The sequence below is a fragment of the Trichomycterus rosablanca genome, chromosome 21 (assembly GCF_030014385.1).
Source record: "Trichomycterus rosablanca isolate fTriRos1 chromosome 21, fTriRos1.hap1, whole genome shotgun sequence".
Lineage (NCBI taxonomy): Eukaryota > Metazoa > Chordata > Actinopteri > Siluriformes > Trichomycteridae > Trichomycterus > Trichomycterus rosablanca.
The window spans coordinates 5,998,667-6,019,320 of record NC_086008.1 but is presented as its reverse complement, the minus strand read 5'-3'; the positions used below and the strand labels follow the sequence as shown (position 1 = coordinate 6,019,320).

The 20,654-nt window shown below is 37.1% G+C and overlaps 2 protein-coding genes across 2 annotated transcripts in view; one reads left to right on the top strand and one right to left on the bottom strand.

The window, feature by feature from the left end:
* The window catches only part of dpp7 (dipeptidyl-peptidase 7), a 9,066-nt gene extending 2,637 nt beyond the window's left edge, over window positions 1-6,429 (bottom strand). Inside the window, exons 1-7 of the mRNA XM_063018055.1 lie at window positions 6,322-6,429; window positions 4,458-4,587; window positions 1,808-1,944; window positions 1,486-1,649; window positions 1,063-1,198; window positions 876-957; window positions 573-739 (exon numbers count right to left, since the gene is read on the bottom strand). Coding sequence (XP_062874125.1) covers window positions 573-739; window positions 876-957; window positions 1,063-1,198; window positions 1,486-1,649; window positions 1,808-1,944; window positions 4,458-4,587; window positions 6,322-6,396 — 891 coding nt within the window. The 5' untranslated portion in view covers window positions 6,397-6,429. The remainder of the gene's footprint in view (window positions 1-572; window positions 740-875; window positions 958-1,062; window positions 1,199-1,485; window positions 1,650-1,807; window positions 1,945-4,457; window positions 4,588-6,321) is intronic.
* noxa1 (NADPH oxidase activator 1) overlaps window positions 1-20,654 on the top strand; it is a 27,009-nt gene extending 6,355 nt beyond the window's left edge. Inside the window, exons 2-16 of the mRNA XM_063018053.1 lie at window positions 8,428-8,620; window positions 8,852-8,934; window positions 9,222-9,330; window positions 12,844-12,975; window positions 14,135-14,242; window positions 14,343-14,402; window positions 15,102-15,139; window positions 15,653-15,791; window positions 15,886-15,954; window positions 16,275-16,353; window positions 16,520-16,602; window positions 17,795-17,937; window positions 18,030-18,135; window positions 19,361-19,484; window positions 19,562-20,654. Coding sequence (XP_062874123.1) covers window positions 8,447-8,620; window positions 8,852-8,934; window positions 9,222-9,330; window positions 12,844-12,975; window positions 14,135-14,242; window positions 14,343-14,402; window positions 15,102-15,139; window positions 15,653-15,791; window positions 15,886-15,954; window positions 16,275-16,353; window positions 16,520-16,602; window positions 17,795-17,937; window positions 18,030-18,135; window positions 19,361-19,484; window positions 19,562-19,677 — 1,563 coding nt within the window. The 5' untranslated portion in view covers window positions 8,428-8,446 and the 3' untranslated portion in view covers window positions 19,678-20,654. The remainder of the gene's footprint in view (window positions 1-8,427; window positions 8,621-8,851; window positions 8,935-9,221; window positions 9,331-12,843; window positions 12,976-14,134; window positions 14,243-14,342; window positions 14,403-15,101; window positions 15,140-15,652; window positions 15,792-15,885; window positions 15,955-16,274; window positions 16,354-16,519; window positions 16,603-17,794; window positions 17,938-18,029; window positions 18,136-19,360; window positions 19,485-19,561) is intronic.

Genomic DNA, 20,654 nt, shown 5'->3' with positions numbered 1-20,654 from the left:
GCTGGGGGCGAGAGGGGTGGTAAGTATTTTTAATTCCTGGGTGTATACTACTCTAAGTAATAATTGCTGTGATTTTGATGAAGTGTGACAGTTTAAGGAGTTAAGAGCCTTTTATAAGATCATTTACTCACTGAATATGATTTTACGATTACACAACACTTGTGAACTTGTAAAACATACTTTAAGGCCACAGTGCAACATTCCAGAGTGTGCAAGCTCAGACTGGATCCCAGCATCAAGGTTCAGAGAAAGCCAACAACTATTTCAGCACAAATTATTTTAATAATTATTTCACAGTTTTAATACGGTCCTACACATATGCCCAGACACCCATGATCATCTTTCATGTTGTTGTTTTCCAAATAAAAATAAGCTATAACATCTCCAGGGAACAAACATCTGTACATCTGTATATTTTAATGGAAATTTTAATTTAGTAAGAAATGTTGTCTCTGTTGCTAGTATTCTGGAGTAGTAAGCTGCACTCAAGTGATGTTTTTATTTGATTAGACTTTTAGAAAGAATAGGTATATCAAAATTAGGTGGGAACACCCAAAAATGCTCAAATGTACCTTAACAGGGAAAGCAGGCATGTCAGACATGAAGCTGGTTTTGTAGGGGTAGTCCATCATGGCCAGTAGTGTAAAGGCATTGCGCAGGAAACCATTCAGCTGGTGGATGTCTTTTAATGAGGATGGTGTCTTACACAAGGAGAACACTGACTGGATGCCTTTGTAGTCTGCACAAAACTTTCATAAATACATTTCATACATTTTTGGATTTTCATAAATACAGAAACATTGGTTTATTTAAACAGAAATATAAGTATAGTCATTTAAGTTTTACATAATATATATATATATATATTTTTTTACCTTCTTCTTGTGCCATAACATGCAACTTCTGAAAAGCCAGTCTCACTGCATCCTTACACTCAGGTTTATAATTCTCAAAATCCTGCACAAAATATTTAATATTTAGTTTATGATGTTATTAATGAACTTACTGAGCCTTTTTATAAAGAAGCAACAGTTCACATATGAAACAAAACATATAACTTACAGCTGTTACATCATGAAAGAACTGTCCTGAGTCGCCCATTCCTGCTGTAGATAAAATAGGAGCACTGGCAGCTAAAGCTCCAGTCACAATATTGGGGTACCTTATTCTCATGTACACACTTAACATGCCTCCATAGCTGGAAAAAAGAGAAGAAAAATTAACCAGTGATACAGAAAAATGGTCTACATGCCAAATGTTACAGAGGCCGTATTAGATCAAAACAAATAAGGTTGTTTATGCATAGCAGCAGCAAAGCTAAAGTGGCTAATGAGTCTATCTAACCTGAAATATTAAGGACCCTTAAGGGTTACTAGGCATATGCCAAATACTTTCCTCAAACTACATCTTCAAAATACATTCTTGTATTTTAGCTTCATTTTAAGGCACAACATAAACTCATAAACATAAACAGTAAAAGCTTACCTTCCACCAAAAACGATAACAGGACATTTTTGTGCCCCCAGCTCTTTTTTAAGCTCGGTTATCATGACTGCATAATCAGCAAGAGCCTGCTCCACTGTCAGGAGACCAATCTGTGGGATGTTAAACGACTCTTCCGCAAATGGTAGAGATTTTCCATAATATCTCTAAAGTTAAAACACACAGAGAGACAGACAGAGAGAGAGAGAGTTTGTGTGATAATATAATCCATGCAACAACAAACAGTTGGAAATGTATTACACCACAATGTCACAGTACATTAAATACATTACAGGACTGTCAGTGGAGTTATAAAGGTTCTCACATGTTCAGCAAATATCACCAGAGCCTCCTGTTGAGCCGCCAGTTCTAATATAAATCCAGAGTTCAGAGCAAAGTCCCACACATCCCCTTCATTGCCCGTGTAAAAGAAGATGGGACCATTTTTTCTCCAGTATTTGTCTGCAGACACGGGAAAGTTTATTATAACCAAGAAAAGCAAAATGAATATATTTCTCAAAAACTTATTTACAGTGGGGTCAAAAAGTATTTAGTCAGCCACTGATTGTGCAGGTTCTCCTACTTAGAAAGATGAGAGAGGTCTGTAATTTTCATCATAGGGACACTTCAACTATGAGAGACAAAATGAGAAAAAAAAATCCAGAAAATCACATTGTAGGATTTTTAAAGAATTTATTTGTAAATTATGGTGGAAAATAAGTATTTGGTCAATAACAAACAAGCAAGATTTCTGGCTCTCACAGACCTGTAACTTCTTCTTTAAGAAGCTCTTCTGTCCTCCACTCGTTACCTGTATTAATGGCACCTGTTTGACCTCGTTATCTGTATAAAAGACACCTGTCCACAGCCTCAAACAGTCAACCATGGCCAAGACCAAAGAGCTGTCGAAGGACACCAGGAAGAAAATTGTAGACCTGCACCAGGCTGGGAAGAGTGAATCTACAATAGGCAAGCAGGTTGGTGTGAATAAATCAACTGTGGGAACAATTGTAAGAAAATGGAAGACATACAAGACCATTGATAATCTCCCTTGGGGTCAAGAGCTCATCCCGTGGGGTCAAAATGATCATGAGAACGGTGAGCAAAAATCCCAGAACTACACGGAGGGACCTGATGAATGACCTGCAGAGAGCTGGGACCAAAATAACAAAGGCTACCATCAGTATACACACACTATGCAGAGAGGAACTCAAATCCTGCAGTGCCAGGCGTGTCCCTCTGCTTAAGCCAGTACATGTCAAGGCCCGTCTTAAGTTTGCCAGAGAGCATATGGATGATCCAGAAGAGGATTGGGAGAATATCATGTGGTCAGATTAAACCAAAATTGAACTTTTTGGTAAAAACTCAACTCGTCGTGTTTGGAGGAAAAATAAAAACCCAAGAACACCATACCTACTGTGAAGCATGGGGGTGGAAACATCATGCTTTGGGGCTGTTTTTCTGCAAAGGGGACAGGACGACTGATCCGTGTTAAGGGAAGAATGAACGGGGACATGTATCGTGAGATTTTAAGCCAAAACCTCCTTCCATCAGTGAGAGCATTGAAGATGAAACGTGGCTGGGTCTTCCAGCATGACAATGATCCCAAACACACCGCTCGGGCAACGAAGGAGTGGCTCCGTAAAAAGCATTTCAAGGTCCTGGAGTGGCCTAGCCAGTCTCCAGACCTCAACCCCATAGAAAATTTGTGGAGTCCGTGTTGCCCAGCGACAGCCCCAAAGCATCACTGCTCTAGAGGAGATCTGCATGGAGGAATGGGCCAAAATACCAGTTACAGTGTGTGCAAACCTGGTGAAGACTTACAGGAAACGTTTGACCTCTGTCATTGCCAACAAAGGTTATGTTACAAAGTATTGAGTTGAACTTTTGTTATTGACCAAATACTTATTTTCCACCATCATTTACAAATAAATTCTTTAAAAATCCTACAATGTGATTTCCTGGATTTTTTTTTCTCATTTTGTCTCTCATAGTTGAAGTGTACCTATGATGAAAATTACAGACCTCTCTCATCTTTCTAAGTAGGAGAACTTGCACAATCAGTGGCTGACTAAATACTTTTTGGCCCCACTGTAGGTCAGTACAGACATGCAAATAAAGTGAAGGATTTTCAGAATTATAAATTAGCAAGTCCTTACACTTCAAAAATCAATAAACAATTAAACTTTAAAATTTTTAATTTACTAAAACTAACCTTAATAAAAAAATAAAGCCACATACACACTACACTCCCATACAAAATCCAGGGTGAACAGTTTAATTAGTTTCACTCTTCCATGATTAAATTAAAACAACAGGTGATGCAGGAGTCTAAACATTCCAGTATCTAATTTCCTACAGTATTTAGAAGCAGACATTCCACAAAGAGAAAATAAATGGCTAAAAAGAGTTTTCAGACGTGTTTACATGAGCAACAAGACTGACTGATTCAAGGTAAAACTGACAACTCTTCCAGTATGTTCTTTTTAATGTACTTTATTTTCTGTCGGATCTTTATTTAGATCAGAAACTGTCTGATCTAAATGAAATAAAAGACTTAAGACACTGTGCATAATGGAAAAGAAATGAGTTTTCAGCTATTTACCCGCACTGTGTGTTAACAGGGTTTGTGTTTAATATAGAAGATACGAAGTCTAAACAGTGTTTTTAAAAATGCTGTCGCATTTAATACACAAATGCACCAACATTACCACATCACTGTCATGTACATGTTAAACCAGTGTGGAGAATTTTTCACCACTCAAATACCACCTGATTAGTGGGGTTCCAGAGAGAAATGATTTTGTACAGAGCAGCATATGGGCTACGCATAAGATAGTTTAACAATTAACATAAATATGTTGTGTCTTTAATAAAGAAGTAGAACCAGGCATACATTAGTTGTGTAGGTTTAAAATTCTAACACTTGACCTTACATGTATACAGTAAGGACAAATGTAAAAAGCAATACACACCAGTGATTAGGTAGCGCTGCTGGTATGTGCCATTGCCCAGGCTGTTGTAGTTGAAGTGATCCAAAATCTGAGTGAAATACTTCTCTGTAAACCGAGGTTCAGCTCCCTCTCTCCGATGTCCTGTGCTTTGCTTCCGTTTTTAAACAAACATGTTCATAAAGAGGGATAAAACAGTGATAAAAACAAGCAATTAGTTTTTTTAAGTGAATACACAATTGCTATTTTAATACAAATTTTAATTGCACATGTAAGGAACCCTGTGAAATCTAAAACGTGGAAAACACAGACATGTAAAAATCATCATTTTATTTTGTTTCAATAAATGTAAATGTTTATTGAATTTATAAACACATCAATCAGTAACTGATTTACACCCTGTCCAGGGTAAATTCCTGCCTTGAGACTAGTGTACTCTGGTGGCACCCTGTTACTGCGGCCCTGATCACATTGTAGCTGTTATTACAACTTCAGTTTTACTAAAATAACCTAGCTAAAATAATATTATTGTATTCTTCACGTTCTACGTCTTCAAGTGCCCTATAAGTGGTCATAGTTTATGTTTGGTAACTGTGGGGAAAAAAAGTCAGCAGTCCTCGATATCCTTTGGTCTTCAGGGAGTTGCAGAATAGAATTCATTAAAAAATGCTAAATAAATATTCCCACTGGTGGTTTCTGACATTAGTTCCCAGTGTATGTAGAAACTTGTCCTGAAATGAACTGGGAAGGATGGGTGGCGAAATGTAATAAGTAACCAAAGTGCGTTGTTTACAGAAGCCAGTGTGGCGTGACGAGCGTTCCAGCTGTTTATCAATGATACACGGGCGCCCCCCTGTGGTGACCTGTGATAGCGCCACAAAAATACGCCAGTGAGCCTCTACTTCTCCATGTTCTCTTCTGCATTAGCACAAGAGCAGCATTAAGAAGCCATCTGAGACTAGATTAATTAAAAAAAAAAAAAAGGCTTTGCAGAACTGAGGCTCATGTATGTAGTGCATGGATGTGACTAAAGGTCAAAGTGGAATTTTATTCACTTATTTATTACTATTTTAACACTTTGGTTACATTCATGACAAACTGGTTACTCATTACACAGGATTCATCAGTTCTCAAGTTCCCACACAGACACGGGGAGAACATGCAAACTCACAAACTGAAATCCCTTACTACCCAAGGTATTCATATAAAAATATGTCTAATCAGCAACATGTCAAACTGCAACATGTCAACTCAACTGAGATCTAGACACACCACAAGAATAATTAAAGTTAGCAGGATGCACCTGACAACAATTCTGAGTTCCACAGGAAAGGGTCCGAGTACTTTTGTAAAGAAGTACAAAATAATGTAATAATAATTTTAACTTTTTAATGTAATAATAATTTTAACTTTTTACAAATTCAAATAACATGTTTTTAATTCTTCATTATGGGTGAGTGAACATGAATGGGTAAAAGTACAACTTTAGTCAATTTAAAATTAAATTCATGAAATCTATTTGGCTGTGTACTGTTTGAGGAAAACAGTAAGAAGCGGAATCGACTCCAAAGATTTGGTGTCGACTTCAATTTTTTTTATACATACAACAGGGGAGTCGATTCTTTTCGACTCCGAATCTTAGTCGTACACTTGCAAGCCAAAAAGAGAAAATCTATATTATGTGTGTTGAGAAAGCGAAACTTTAAGTAGTTTCGTATGTTTATTTGAAACTACATCTATGCTGGGTCTATATAGTTATATTAATTCTATTTGATGTATTTTTAGACGCTACCACGTCGTCACTGCCAGTAACATGAGTAACGGCGCTTCAGTCCAACACTAAGTAAAACAATGTTAATTTTGGGACATGTACTAAATGTTACTTTACCGTAGGTACCCCGAAGACACAGCTAACACAGAAAGCAATCACCGTCCAACCAAAACAACTCCACCAGGCGGCCATGGTTCCAGACTGACTCGTTCAGAGGAGTTACAATGTACATACACACAGCGGTTTCAAATCCACTCAGTGTGTGTCATGTGACTTTTGTCATGCTGTTTAAATCACGTGACTCAGGTGACACGTGACGTGATTTGGACTGAGACCCTTTTTATTGCTTTCCCACCGCTTTTCTGACATCAATTACATTGCAGTGAATCCGTGGGTTTCCTGAAAAGCGGTGGGCGGATGTGAGGAAAACTACAAAATGCTAAATGTTCTTTAAAGCAGAAAATATACATTACAAAAACATAATAAACATACATTTGTTACATTCGTTTTCTTCTCAGTCTACTTAAAATTAAACATAATTTTTTTGTGATGATTATATAGATTATAGAGTATGATTATTAGTTTCTACCACTTAAATTTTACATTGCAGCATTGATCATGCCATGAAATATATTGGTTGTTTAAAACAGTGCATGATCAGTGTTGCACTGTAAATGTGAGTCAGTAAACTGTTATTTATTTATTAGGATTTTAACGTCATGTTTTACACTCTTTAATTACATTCATGACAGAAACAATAGTTACTCATTATACAAGATTAATCAGTTCACAAGTTTAATGTCGAACACAGTCATAGACAATTTTGTATCTCCAGGTCACCTCACTTGCATGTCTTTGGACTGTGGGAGGAAACCGGACCTCCCAGAGGAAACCCACACAGACACGGTTAAAACATGCAAACTCCACACAGAAAGGACCTTCTTGCTGTGCGGCGACAATGCTACCCACCGAGACACCGTACCGCCCCAATAAACTGTCAACAAAATTAACCAAAATAAAATATATAAAGAGTGACAACTTTTTTATTACAAAGGCTTATCCAATAACACAACATGAAATATTTGTTTACTTCAAGTTGCTGTATGTATATTTGGTGATCATTTTGAAAAATTCAGAATACACTTATGAAATACATATTAATTCTCCTTTTTTGGTCAAACAAGTTTCCAGAAACCATTAATATCCTAATACGAGACATACATGCCCCTTCTGAATGACTTTAATGGTATATATTCAGATATTGTATACATCAAATAATATAATTTAACCACTACACTTGGACTTCTAGTATGTGCTTATGACACTAGGGAATACAACACACATCTGCTGAACAGAGATACAGTGAAACACTATAGTAATTTTTTTTGACTGAAATCAGGAAACGTGCTGTTCGTACGAACAAAACCTCACTGTGTCTGACAGAAGAGACTTTCTTGTGATAATAACCTGTTTGTCTTAACTGTTGTGTAATTCCTGTAATTCCTCTAGCAGATGCATTCCTGCTTTTGTTTGTGCGCGCACACACACACACACTATATAAATGAAATGAGGAATGCCAGAGGCAGAATTTCCTGGTTTCCTAATAGGTGTGTGAGTTAGACTCGGCTGTCCTCAGTCCTGCCTGGTTTTTTCACAGGGCAGGTGAAAGAGAGACACCATAATTCATTTGCTCTAGAGCTGCTGTCATCTTTTCTACTCGCTGAAGAGTTTTAAAGAAGTTTCTTTCTGTGTTTGTGTGCTGGTGAGTAGTGATCTGTTCATTTAGTTTTAAAAATATTAGCAGGTGTTGAGAACATCAAAATCTTAATTTAAAATGGACTTGTAGGCATACCTGGACATGTACATGTATTATAATATGCTATTATTAAAAAAAAAAAAATACAGTATTATGAATGTAGTTAATTATTTATTATGTATAAGTTAATTTATTAGGATCCTAAGGTGATGTTTTACACTTGTTACATTTTTGACAGCACAAGTATTTCATTATTTCATTATTTTCAATGTACATAATAATACATTGTAGACATTTTTAACTCTATGAAAGTTATAGAATGATTTAACCAATATGTTACTGGTGGCGAATGTAAGCTATTGGGTTAAAAAGGCCATAGTAACCCTTTTGCACTCTTTATTTACCCAGATTAGTTGTAAGTGCTTAGCATAAAGTGTGTATTTGAGATCATTTTACTGTAATTTCAGAAAAGTGATTCTGGCACCCATGCTGTACACTGAGCTGATCCGGCTGTGGGACGAAGCTGTCCGAGCTGTTGATAATAGAGACTGGGATGGTGCTCTTGCCAAGCTTATCCAGATTTCTGAGCCCACATCTTGTATCCTGTTTGTTACAGCTACTGTTCATCTCGCACTGGGACAAATTGATCAAGCCATTAAGGTAAATTAAAGAGGTAAAGTTAAATTATAACCCTCAGCGGGTGAAGGATGGCATTCTAGTGTCTCAGACTGATAGCTGTATTATTAATGGAGACACTTTGCTAGTAGCAGAAAAATCTATATAAATAAATTTGGAAAAATATTGGGTATGAACAAAATGGTTCTTTAAATGTAGCTAGTGTTGTAATAGATGAGATATTGTTTGGGTTTAATTCTTAATCTTCAATTTCAGGCATTAGATCTGGTCATTGCCAAAGATGAGAGACTTGCTGTGGGGTTTTTCCAAAGAGCTGCTGTGCAAACTTTGGCAGGCAGGTATGAAAGATTTATGTAGTTGAAAAATATATATATAACATATATTAATATAATTACAGAGACAAATGTCCATAATGGCCCAGATAATGTAAGAAAGCAAACAGCATGGTTTAAAACTGGGCCACATCAACACTGGATTAGTGTAAACCACCTTATTCCAGCTTGGACAGAAGCTGGTTTAATGTGTTTTCTGCTGGTTTTATTTTTGTCAGCAGAAATATATACAGTATATAATGTCATGTCATTTTTTTTCTTCTAACCAGTCTGTATCTGTATCACTCTCTTAGACTGGAGGAAGCACTCAGTGACTGTATAAGTGCACAGAAGCACATGAGGACCAACTCTGTCATTGACTACAAGCAGCTTGGCCTACGCTACAGACTCTACAGCTGGCAGGTTGTCTTAAAACATTAAAATTTCACCACCACATTTTACACTGGAGAAGTGGAGAAATATAAAATAGTCTTAGGACTATTGCTCATTTATCTGTCTTTTTGATCTAAAATGTTTGAACTTGCCTTCATTTTTACTAAGTGTGGTGTCACTGCACCCAGCTATGCATTTTTAATGAAAGTTGTTTAAATATATTTCTGACATCCCTAAAAAAGGAAATGTGAAAACATAAAATATTCAAACTACACAATCTTACATTATTAGTGTGATTGCCTATGGGCAAGCACACTATTGTTATCCGTTAGTCATATTATTATTATTTTTTTTCTTTTTATTATTCCACCACTTTCGTCGCCGGCTATCTCGCCCCGCAGTTTTCGAGATATCGACACTGTTCCAACGCCAAATCGTCCGGCCTGTTGGTGCGACGCGGGCTTGTATACAGCTTTCGGATCCGCCTGCCCGTTCGCCCGCCACGCCCTCTTTTGTAGCGATTTTTTTCCCATAGACTTCCATTCATTTTCAAAAAAATTTTGAGATATCGATGCCGTTCCAACTCTAGATCGTCCGGCCCGTTATTGGCATCACTTATTGAAAAAAAGTTTTTTGATCCGCCCGTCCGTTCACCCGCCACGCCCGCTTTTGTACCGATTTTTGGTCCCATTGACTTCCATTCGTTTTCTTTGAATGGTTGTTCAATGGTTATTTCTATAACGTTTATTTAACCTGTAAGAGTCCCATTCACTTCCATTCATTTTTTGAAAGTTTGAGATATCAACACCGTTCCAACTCTAAATCGTAAAGCCCCCTGATGTAACCCCGACTCAGATACAGTTTTGGGGATTCGAACCCACGCCCACCTGCCACGCCCGTTTTCCGGCTCCATTCACTTCCATTCATTTTTTGAAAGTTTGAGATATCAACACTGTTCCAACTCTAAATTGTAAAGCCCCCTGATGTAACCCCGACTTGGGTACAGCATGGGGATTCGAACCCACACCCACCTGCCACGCCCGGTTTTTGGTCCCATTCACTTCCATTCATTTTTTGAAAGTTCGAGATATCAACACCGTTCCAACTCTATATCGTAAAGCCCACTGATGTAACCCCGACTCAGATACAGCATGGGGATTCGAACCCACACCCACCTGCCACGCCCATTTTTGAGCTCAATTCACTTCCATTCATTTTTTGAAAGTTCGAGATATCGACGCCGTTCCAACTCTAAATTGTAAAGCCCACTGATGTAACCCCGACTCAGGTACAGCATGGGGATTCGAACTCACGCCCACCTGCCACGCCCGGTTTTCTGCCCCATTCACTTCCATTCATTTTTTGAAAGTTTGAGATATCAACATTGTTCCAACTCTAAATCATAAAGCCCACTAATGTAACCCCAAAATGGGTACAGCATGGGGATTCGAACACACGCCCAACTGCCACGCCCGTTTTTCAGCCTCATTGACTTCCATTCATTTTTTGAAAGTTTGAGATATCAACGCCGTTCCAACTCTAAATCATAAAGCCCACTGATGTAACCCCGACTAAGGTACAGCATGGGGATTCGAACCCACACCCACCTGCCACACCCGTTTTTTGGTCCTATTCACTTCCATTCATTTTTTGAAAGTTTGAGATATCAACGCCGTTCCAACTCTAAATTGTAAAGCCCACTGATGTAACCCCGACTCAGATAAAGCATGGGGACTCGAACCCACACCCACCTGCCACGCCTGTTTTTTTGTTCCATTCACTTCCATTCATTTTTTGAAAGTTTGAGATATCGACGCCGTTCCAACTCTAAATCGTAAAGCCCACTGATGTAACCCCGACTCAGGTACAGCATGGGGATTCGAACCCACGCCCACCTGCCACGCCCGTTTTTCGGCTCTATTCACTTCAATTCATTTATTGAAAGTTCGAGATATCAACGCCGTTCCAACTCTATATCGTAAAGCCTACTGATGTAACCCTGACTTGGGTACAGCATGGGGATTCGAACTCACGCCCACCTGCCACGCCCGTTTTTCGACTCCACTCACTTCTATTCATTTTTTGAAAGATCGAGATATCGACGCCGTTTCAACTCTAAATCGTAAAGCCCACTGATGACACCCCGAGTTGGATAAAGCATTGGGATACGCACGCCCGCCCGACCGGCACACGGCAATCACACTCGCATTTTCTCCGGAAATGCACTCTCTAGTTATTATTATTACTGCATAATACAGCCAACATATTTGTATTTTCTCTGCCCTTTCTTTCTTGTCATCATCCTGTAATTGTAAGGAAATTGCTCACATTTTCTCATTATCTAATATCACCACTGGCTTTGTGTGCACTGTGGTCTCAGATTCACCAGCACAACAATCTATCAGCAAAGTTCTCCTGTTTTTAATTCAGTGTCAGATATCATGCAGGTGAACATTTGGCATATCAGACATTCTTTATTCACAGACCTGAACAGTTCTCAGCCTGAGCAGGTGCAAGTGGCTGGTTCAATAGGGATAAACTATGTGTTGTATGTATCTTTCCTACTTCAGTATGGGTAGAAAATATATAAATAAATACAGCGATATAGTTACCTAACTAAACCTATATAACAATTAAACATAACAGTAATAAAGTAAAATAAATAAATAAAATAAATAAAAACCTAAAAAAAAGACAAAGCTGATTTATTTATACTCCTTTAATGATATTTTAAACTGTTCTAATTATTTTATACTATATGTATTACATTTAATCAATATAGTTTGTAATAGGCTGCAGTTTTCTGAGTATCATGGGTATTCTCTGGTATCTGTGCCTTTAGAAATACTTTAGAATTACTACTAAATGTATTAATAAAAATAAAATAATAGTAATATAATCATTATCATCATCATTATCCTCATCATAATGGATTGATTGATTGATTGATTAATTAATGGACAATGTTAATATATCAAAAGCTGTTTTCTTAGTATCACGATGTAATTGCTTTATTTACATTGTTCCAATGATTCTGATTAATTGTGTCTCCCGCCTGTTTCCAAAAGAAGGAACAATTAAATATTAACCAATGCACCTTTACCAGCTTTTAATAATGGATTATTTGCTTGTTGTTGGTAAATATGTGAGGTATTGATCTGAACCTAAGATCAGTTTTTTATAATAATATAACTCCTTTATTATTGGCACTTGATAAGCAAAACCACAATAAATCTAAATATTATGATACATATTGTCTACAACAAAAAATATAATAAAATGGTATTTTTGCAGTGATACTGTGGTGTACACACTGTTTCCTGGTTAACAAGGAAGTGGAATTATTTGCCACAGTAGCAGATTTGTCATTTTGGCAGAACATTGGTGACATCATCATTAAACATTAAACACACACTGTGTTCTAAGGCGGTATGACAAGGTGCACTTTGTGCTGTTACAACGAGATAATATCTGTGACTAACACAACAGTGCTGATGGGTATGTGTGTGCGTGTGTGTGTGTGTGTGTGTGTGTGTTAAACAGGTACTGTATAATGCAGCAGCAGTGCACTGTAGAACAGGACAATGGGATAAAGCAGTAGAGATCTTACAGGCAGCGTTACAGGAGAGAGGAGGACGATGTGGACAGGTGGAATCAGCTTTGGCGACTGTAGCAGTAAGAACAGCTATTTTTACTGCTATTCACTAATGTATTACTCTTGTATAAGTTCTTAATGAGTAAAGTTCACACAATAAACACAACTTACACAATAATTCATTCATTCATTCATTCTCTTCAGTAACATCTTCATCCAGAAACACTAGTCCCAAAGCATGAAATATATGCTTACTTATAGGGTCTTACTGAATCTTCAATAAACAAATGGAAGTAATGCAAAAATAATAATGTAGGTCAATGAAACTGTATTACCATATTAAAGTAATACAGCCTGCAGTGGTTTAATGAGGCAGCCAAAGTCCACCTAATCCATTAAAACATCAAATTAGCCCTCCTCTGCAGAGCCCTTCATGTTAGACCAAAACCGAACTTGACTTGGTAGCTTAGTGATTAATGTACTGGTCTAGTGATCAAAAAGTTACTAGATAAAGCCCCACCACAGCCACACCGCCACTGTTGGGTCCCTGATTTAGACCCTTAACTCTAACTTGTTTGGATTGTAATCAGTCACACTTATAAGTTGCTTTGAATAAAAGCTAAATGCTAAAATAATAAATGCTGTAATGTTTCTGGTACTCTCATTCCTCTGTACTTAGAACTCAGTATTCAAGTGGCAACACTTCTGCAAGTGGCAACACACACTCAAGTGGCAACACTTCTGCAAAGATGCTCTCCTTTACCCAGTAGTAGTAGGGCTCAGAAGTCTGAGACCACTAACAACAATTAATTACATTTAATTTCCTCCAACATTCACTGGAACACGACAGGTGGTGTAAGTGATTTACAGCTCCAAGCTTGCAGGTTAAATTCTGAGCTGTCTGGTGTTTGACCTAAACAAACCAGTATGTTTACTGCTAAGAATATGATAACCTGCAATAACCTGGTGTCTAATTCAAAGTGTTTTCTGAAATTCACTGAATGTTCTTGTGATAGGCTTTGCATAATCTATTATTTTTAGTCCTAGAAAAAAAATACTTCCTGCTTTTTGCTATTTCCTTACTAGCACACTGAAACACTTCACATTTACACACCTATTTATATGATCATGTCATTAAAACACACACAGTTATACTGTATATAACATGCTTCATAGGAGTATAGAAGTATAAAGTGCTTACTGTATTTATACTATAACTGCTGCGTCTGTGTATGTTAGAAGAGGGAATTGATCACACCCCTCATGGTCCCAGAGGGAGTGGTGTTTCGCCCTAGGAAGCAGCATGTTGAAGAACTGAAGCCCAGAGACTTTCTGGGTAAAGCAGAGGTAATCATTTTTTAGCTACAATTATCTAGTTATCAGATAAATTTATGCAATTCAAATGTCCAGTAAGGGTCGTGTTTGATGGTTGGTTGTCTTTTGCTAGGTCATTATTTCTGACATCCCTAACGATGACTTTGGAGGTTTCGAACCACTTAGGTTGCAGGTATGGTTATGTGTACATGTGTTTGTTAAGCAGAAGCTTTTATCCAACCCCAGCATAAAGCTAAGCAGTTAATGGTTAAAATCCAAAAACTCAACAATGGTTTTCTGGTTGGTTTGTATTCACTAATCAGAAATCAGAAGATTAACCACTAAATTCACTTCCACTGGGGCAAATCAATTTTGAAATTGAATAGATATACACATACAAATTAGCAGATGTTTTGAAGTGCCATAACATAGTACTGCAAATGTCAAATCTTCTGGAGAGATTTCTGTTAAGTTCATTTTATTTCCAAATAACTGCTTTATTTGGTCAGGGTTGTGGCTGGCCTGATTCCACCCAAAAAGTCTGGGCACAAGGTAGGATACCCTGAACAGTGTGCCAATCCATCACAGGCCTTTGGTCTCCCCTAGACCCTCCTATATGTGTTCAGTTGGATTGAGATCTTTTGACTGTAAAGGCCATAACCTATTTTTTCTCAACAAGTGTGGAAGTACACAAGGCTACAATACAGGCCTAAATCCTTGACGCCATAATGCAATAAGTACATTTTATTGGTTTGCATGGAATGTGTTCATTTAAACATAATCTGATTAAACAAAGACAGCAAATCTGAGCTGTTACTATCTAGATATTTGGATTACCCATGCGTTAGCTGTGACAGATTTCTAATTACACCTCATGATTGTTTCTTTGCAGAAACCCGGATATTATGAGCCAAAGGTAGAGGAGGGCCAGTAAGTATGCTTAATTGGCTAATTGTACAGGTTAAATACATAACAGTGAATGAGTATTTTAACCACTTTAATATATTTGTAGCTTATTTATACACTTTAAATTACAGGCAATGTCTTCTTAACAGGTTTCAAGATTGGCTAGGCCATAAAAGCACCAGCTGTTTTAGAGACCAAAGGTCTAACATAAGAGTAATGAAATTAAAGCTAATGTAACAAAATTTAATACATATCTAATAAGCTGTTATTATTATTTATTTATTATTTATTGCATGTCCCTTAGTTCTGGGGTTCCAGTTTTCATTCTTGAAGTTCTACCCTACATATGTTGGGCCTTAAATCCTAATATTTAAGGCAGCCAAAGTTGTGGTTTGAGTATAAAGATGACTGGTGATAAGTGATAAAACAACCATTAAATGAATGGCTGAACAATCTGTAATTGATGTATTGCATTTCCAACTAGATTTTTAATGGATTTTTTAAGTTGTGTTAAATCTTTGCATTCTCACTATGCAGGGATTCGCGGTACATGTGTGTAACAAAGACGTACATAGGCAAAAATGCTGGTGAGCTGACTGTCCCAGGTGGTGCATGGGTATTCATGTTCAGTGATGATGACAAGAACGGGCTTGCCACAGTTATATATGACGGACAAGTATGTTTCATTTCATGCAACATTTGTTAGTTCTACTGTATGTTACTAATTCTTTATTGAAGCTAATTATGTTTTCCACTGCCTGTTACTTTAGAGAGGCCTGCTACCAACTTTTCTGCTTGGACCAGCCACAAAGAAGACCAAAGGCAAAAAGATGAAAGAGGTTAAAAACTTCATCACACCTGCATGACATATTTTATTATAATAGCGTGAATGTACACACCAAATGATTTCAGATTGGATTACACTTTAACTTGATATTTTCTTTAAAAAAATGAGTCACCTTCACCTAGTGTTGAATGTTTCTGGGAAGAGGAATCCAGGCAGGACTTTTCTGGTTTCTGGTTTCCTGCTAGCCAGAGGTTTTATGACTCAGCTGATAATAAAAAGAAATATTATCTTGTGTGAGTGCAGAACAGAACATTTTCTTTGTGCCTCTTAGAGTCAGTTTTGATCATCATCTCTCCTCTGTGTTCATTATAGAACATTCCCAGTGGGATTCCTTTGCCACCCAGCATAAAGCCACCTACCCGTCCACAGGCTGCTGCTTCTCCCACTCCAGGTACAACTTAGTAAGGTTTCTTCAAGACAGACTTTTTGTCATATAAAAATTCATATTACTGGTTAATCAATATACTGTAGGTGCACGTAAAATAGAAGCTCGGCATATGTAGCATGTTATTTTTGTTGCAAAGTCATAATTGCTTTTCATTTACCTCTGTGTATAGATTTACCCCCTCTGAATGGCAGCACAGTAAACAACAGCCCTTCTACACAATCCAGCAATGCAGCACAGAGCTTTGCTCCTCAGGTGAGACAGATCACTGACACATCAACATTAAACCTGAAAGAAACAGATTTGTGGCATTTAGTGCCACACTACGTGGAAAAAAAGTATGTGGACACATGATTATAAGCTTGCTGGACATAATGAGCATTAATATAGAGTAGCAGTAAAAGCCTCTATTCTTCTAATAAAGCTTTTCACCAATACTTCCAGTATCCCCTGACTGTGCATGTGCCATCAATCAGCCAGCAAAGGTCATAATTGCGGCAGTCTGTTCAGTAATATTTTTACAGCTGCACCATCTGAGCACCTTAAACACTTTCAAATAATTTTGTTTTGTTCCTTTACATTAATGTCGAGGAATTTTAGCTCACGTTTTCTGCAAATTAGACACAGTGCTGATCGTCCTGCCACAGCATTTATTTTAGGTTTAAGTTAGGACTTGTTGATGTTATAAATCACTCTGAAAGTTAGAAGCCTGGTCTACTACCAAATGTGTCTTGGCTAATCAAAAATTACTTTTAATTAGATTTCTTTGGTAAAACATTTATTTTAGGCTTTACGATGACATGAGTGAAGCTTGTAAGAAATGTTTATTACACCAGCTTAAACCGTTATGGTTCTGTGTGCATGCTGTATTTACACATTTAGGCGTAACATGATCATATTAATTTGTGTTTAATAAATATTTTCAGTACAGTTAATCAGAAAGGCCTTTTATGGCTGATTGAGGGATTGAAAATGTGTATGGAGACTGATGTGGAGTTGCGCATTTGAATATAGCTCTGACCTGATTCAGTCAGAACAGAAACCCCGAGGAGAAAAGCAAGGTAGATAAAAATATGAACTGGACTATTTAAGACCAGAGCACCTGCTTTATAAACCTGAATACTGCCTGATGGTACATGAATGCAGAAACTGTAATAAGATGGCCTGTTCAAATACACATCAAATGTAGAATCTGCATCAAATTTACTTTACTGTTTAGAAAAGCTAAGCTTTGCACTAAGCTTTGAAGTGACATTCTCCTCACTCAGAACAGTAAATCCAGTATTAAGTGCTAACTTTAGCAGTGTGCAGACATGAAGACAGCTTTTATAACAGTAACCACGAATGCTACTGTGATGCTGTATCACTGAATGTTAACCTTGATGTCTACTCATGTTATGACATGTTTATAAGTATGTATCCTAAACATGCTAAATTTCCTTCCCAGCCAAAAGAAACTGACTCGGTCGTCGTCAAGGTGCACTATACTTACACCATCTCACTGAGTGTCCCACTTGAGACACCGTACAAGGAGCTGCAAAAGAGAATTGCTCAGAAATTAGGCCAGCCTGCTGAACTCATTCGTCTGAGGTGACAACACTGACCTGCTTTCTATCAGCTATAGCCTAAAACCAGTTTAAATCCATTAGATGATTGTCTCTGGTTTGTTCTCTGTTTCACAGACATAAGCAGCGTGGTTCCTCAGTCCTGACGCCTCTGGTGGAAAAGGGGGGTCTGCAAGGCCTGGCTGAAGTGGCAGAATCAGGTCGGGCCACTCTGTGGTGTCAGGTACTAGATAAATCATTTACAAAAATGTTAAAGATTTAGTCTCTGCTGCTGTTATGTGATATACATAGCTGGGAAAAAGCTAAAGAATGACTGAATACAGAGGAATTTTATCACGTGTGTGATTACTTGGGCAGTATTCAACCCTGTGTGAAAAAAACAGGGAAAAACTCACTTATAATGGAAGTTTAGGGTAAATTGTTGAACTTGGTTAATTAATGTGTAATTCTGCTATTATATGATGCAAATGCAAAAGTGCAGCTTATACAGGATGGCTTCACTGTTAATACATAATACATACTGTATACAGTGCTGTGAACAAGTATTTGCCCCAATTTCCTAATTTCTTTCATTTTTGCACATTTGTCACACATATGTTCCATATCACCAATTTTATTATTATACATGTGTTTAATGTAATATTGGAAAGTGGTGATATGTTCCATATTACAACTTTTATTTATTATTTCAAACTGAACATGCTTTTTAAATGATTTTATATATGGAAGGGAAAATGCTGTTCAGCCCCATCTGGCCCTGTGTGAAAAAGTAATTGCTGTGGGTCCCATTACATCTGGCGTAACGCTAACACTGCATTCAAGCATAAGAACATCATACCAAGAGTCAACTATGGTGATGATAGTGTGATGATCTGAGCCACTTTGCTTACATAGGACTTGGGCACAAGCAAGTCCACCTCAAAATGGCTAAAAAAATAAATATATAAAGATTTTGGAGTCAAAATCCTGACCTGAATCTCATTTAGATGCTGTGGCAAGACTTTAAATGGGCAGTTCATGCCTGGAAACCCTACACTGTAACTGAATGAAACAATTCGGAAACTGAAATGGAGAACCATTCATTTTTAAATAAAGAAGCTTGTGTCTGTACACTGACAGGATTGAAATGGCTAATACAAATTCCTTGAGTAATGGTTTTATCATATTGAAAGCACTGCTGCATGTGTAGTATTCTGTTTCATGTAACAGCGTGACCCTTGTTAATCATATAAGTAAGTATAATAAAATTATTCGAATGCCAGACCTTAAAAACCTTGGCTAACACTATGAGCTGGGTTGGCAGATTTATATTACAACATTAATAAAATAATTGATCTTATGGAAATAATCCAAATTCTACAACATTCAATAACAAATAATCTCACCAGCTTTGCAGGATTTATTGTGTAAAATTGCATTAATGTGTAAAATATATTTTTTTGCCGCAGGCTGAGGATCCTCTGGCCAACAGAACTATTATCTACCAGATGGTGGCACTATATGACTACATGGCAAAGGGACCTGAGGACCTTGAGTTTAGTGAGGGGGACACCATTGACGTCCTCAGTGAAGGTACGTAAACAGACAACAGAGAACAGTATGTGAAGAGTTAACTTAAAGGAAAACCTTTACCTTATTTTTCTTTGCAGTAAATGAAGAATGGCTGGAGGGACACACAGCTGGAAGTATTGGGATTTTCCCCAGATGTTTTGCCTACAGAGACTCGACGGATAAAGCAGAAAACAATAATTCAAGATCAGTATAAAACATTAGTTAGCTAACTGGGACTAGATTTTTGCATCTGATTCTGCATCTAATTATTGTAACAATTCATTTAGCATAATATCCAACATTATAATATGTCAAATCACAACTGCAATATTTTATTTAAAATATTAGTATATATTATGTTTCTGTTTTCTTTATGATCACACATTTTAAGTATTGATGTCAAAATTGTATATTTGACAGATTTTTTTTAACCTTTTTACAAAAAATCACAGAAATAAACTCACTGTGTGATGTGTGTGTCAGGTCTACAACACCAGCTTTTTGGACAAAAAAATCTATACCTTCTGTAACAACTTATCTTAAAGTTAAATATATTACAAAATCACATAACAGTTATATTAAATCAACTCAGCAACAGTTAAAGCAGATAAGCTGCAATCAGATCTATTCACCTCTTAAAATGTATAATGGTGATGTGTATTGAAATGAATATATACAACAAGAAGTGTAAGAAAACAGAGAAACAATATTTACTGATACATACAAGCAATTTTTATGACATAATTTGACATCATTTTGAATTGAAATGAAGAACATCTAGCTAAAAAAAGCTGAAAAGCTTCTGTGGAATCTCTGCCCATTCTTCTTGTGAGGTTCAACGGCTTTCTTGCTGCTCCATTTCATTCTTTAAATCCCATCAAAGATTTTCTGTGAGATTTAAATCTGCAGACTGAGAAGGACACTCCAGAATTTTCCAGGACCGATTCCTTAACCAAGCTTTGGTTGACTTGAAAGTGTGCTTGAGATTATTGTCTTATTGGAAAGATTTAATTTCATCACAAAAGGCAAAACATTCCTCCTCAAAATGCCTTGGCATTTCTGTGAATCCTTGATGCCAGTCACATGGTCATGATTGCCAGTTCCTGCTGCAGGAAAAGCTACCCACATCAAAGCTGTTCTAAAAAAGCAGGATTCATGTAGTAATAAAGCTTTCATATATAATGGTTTAAA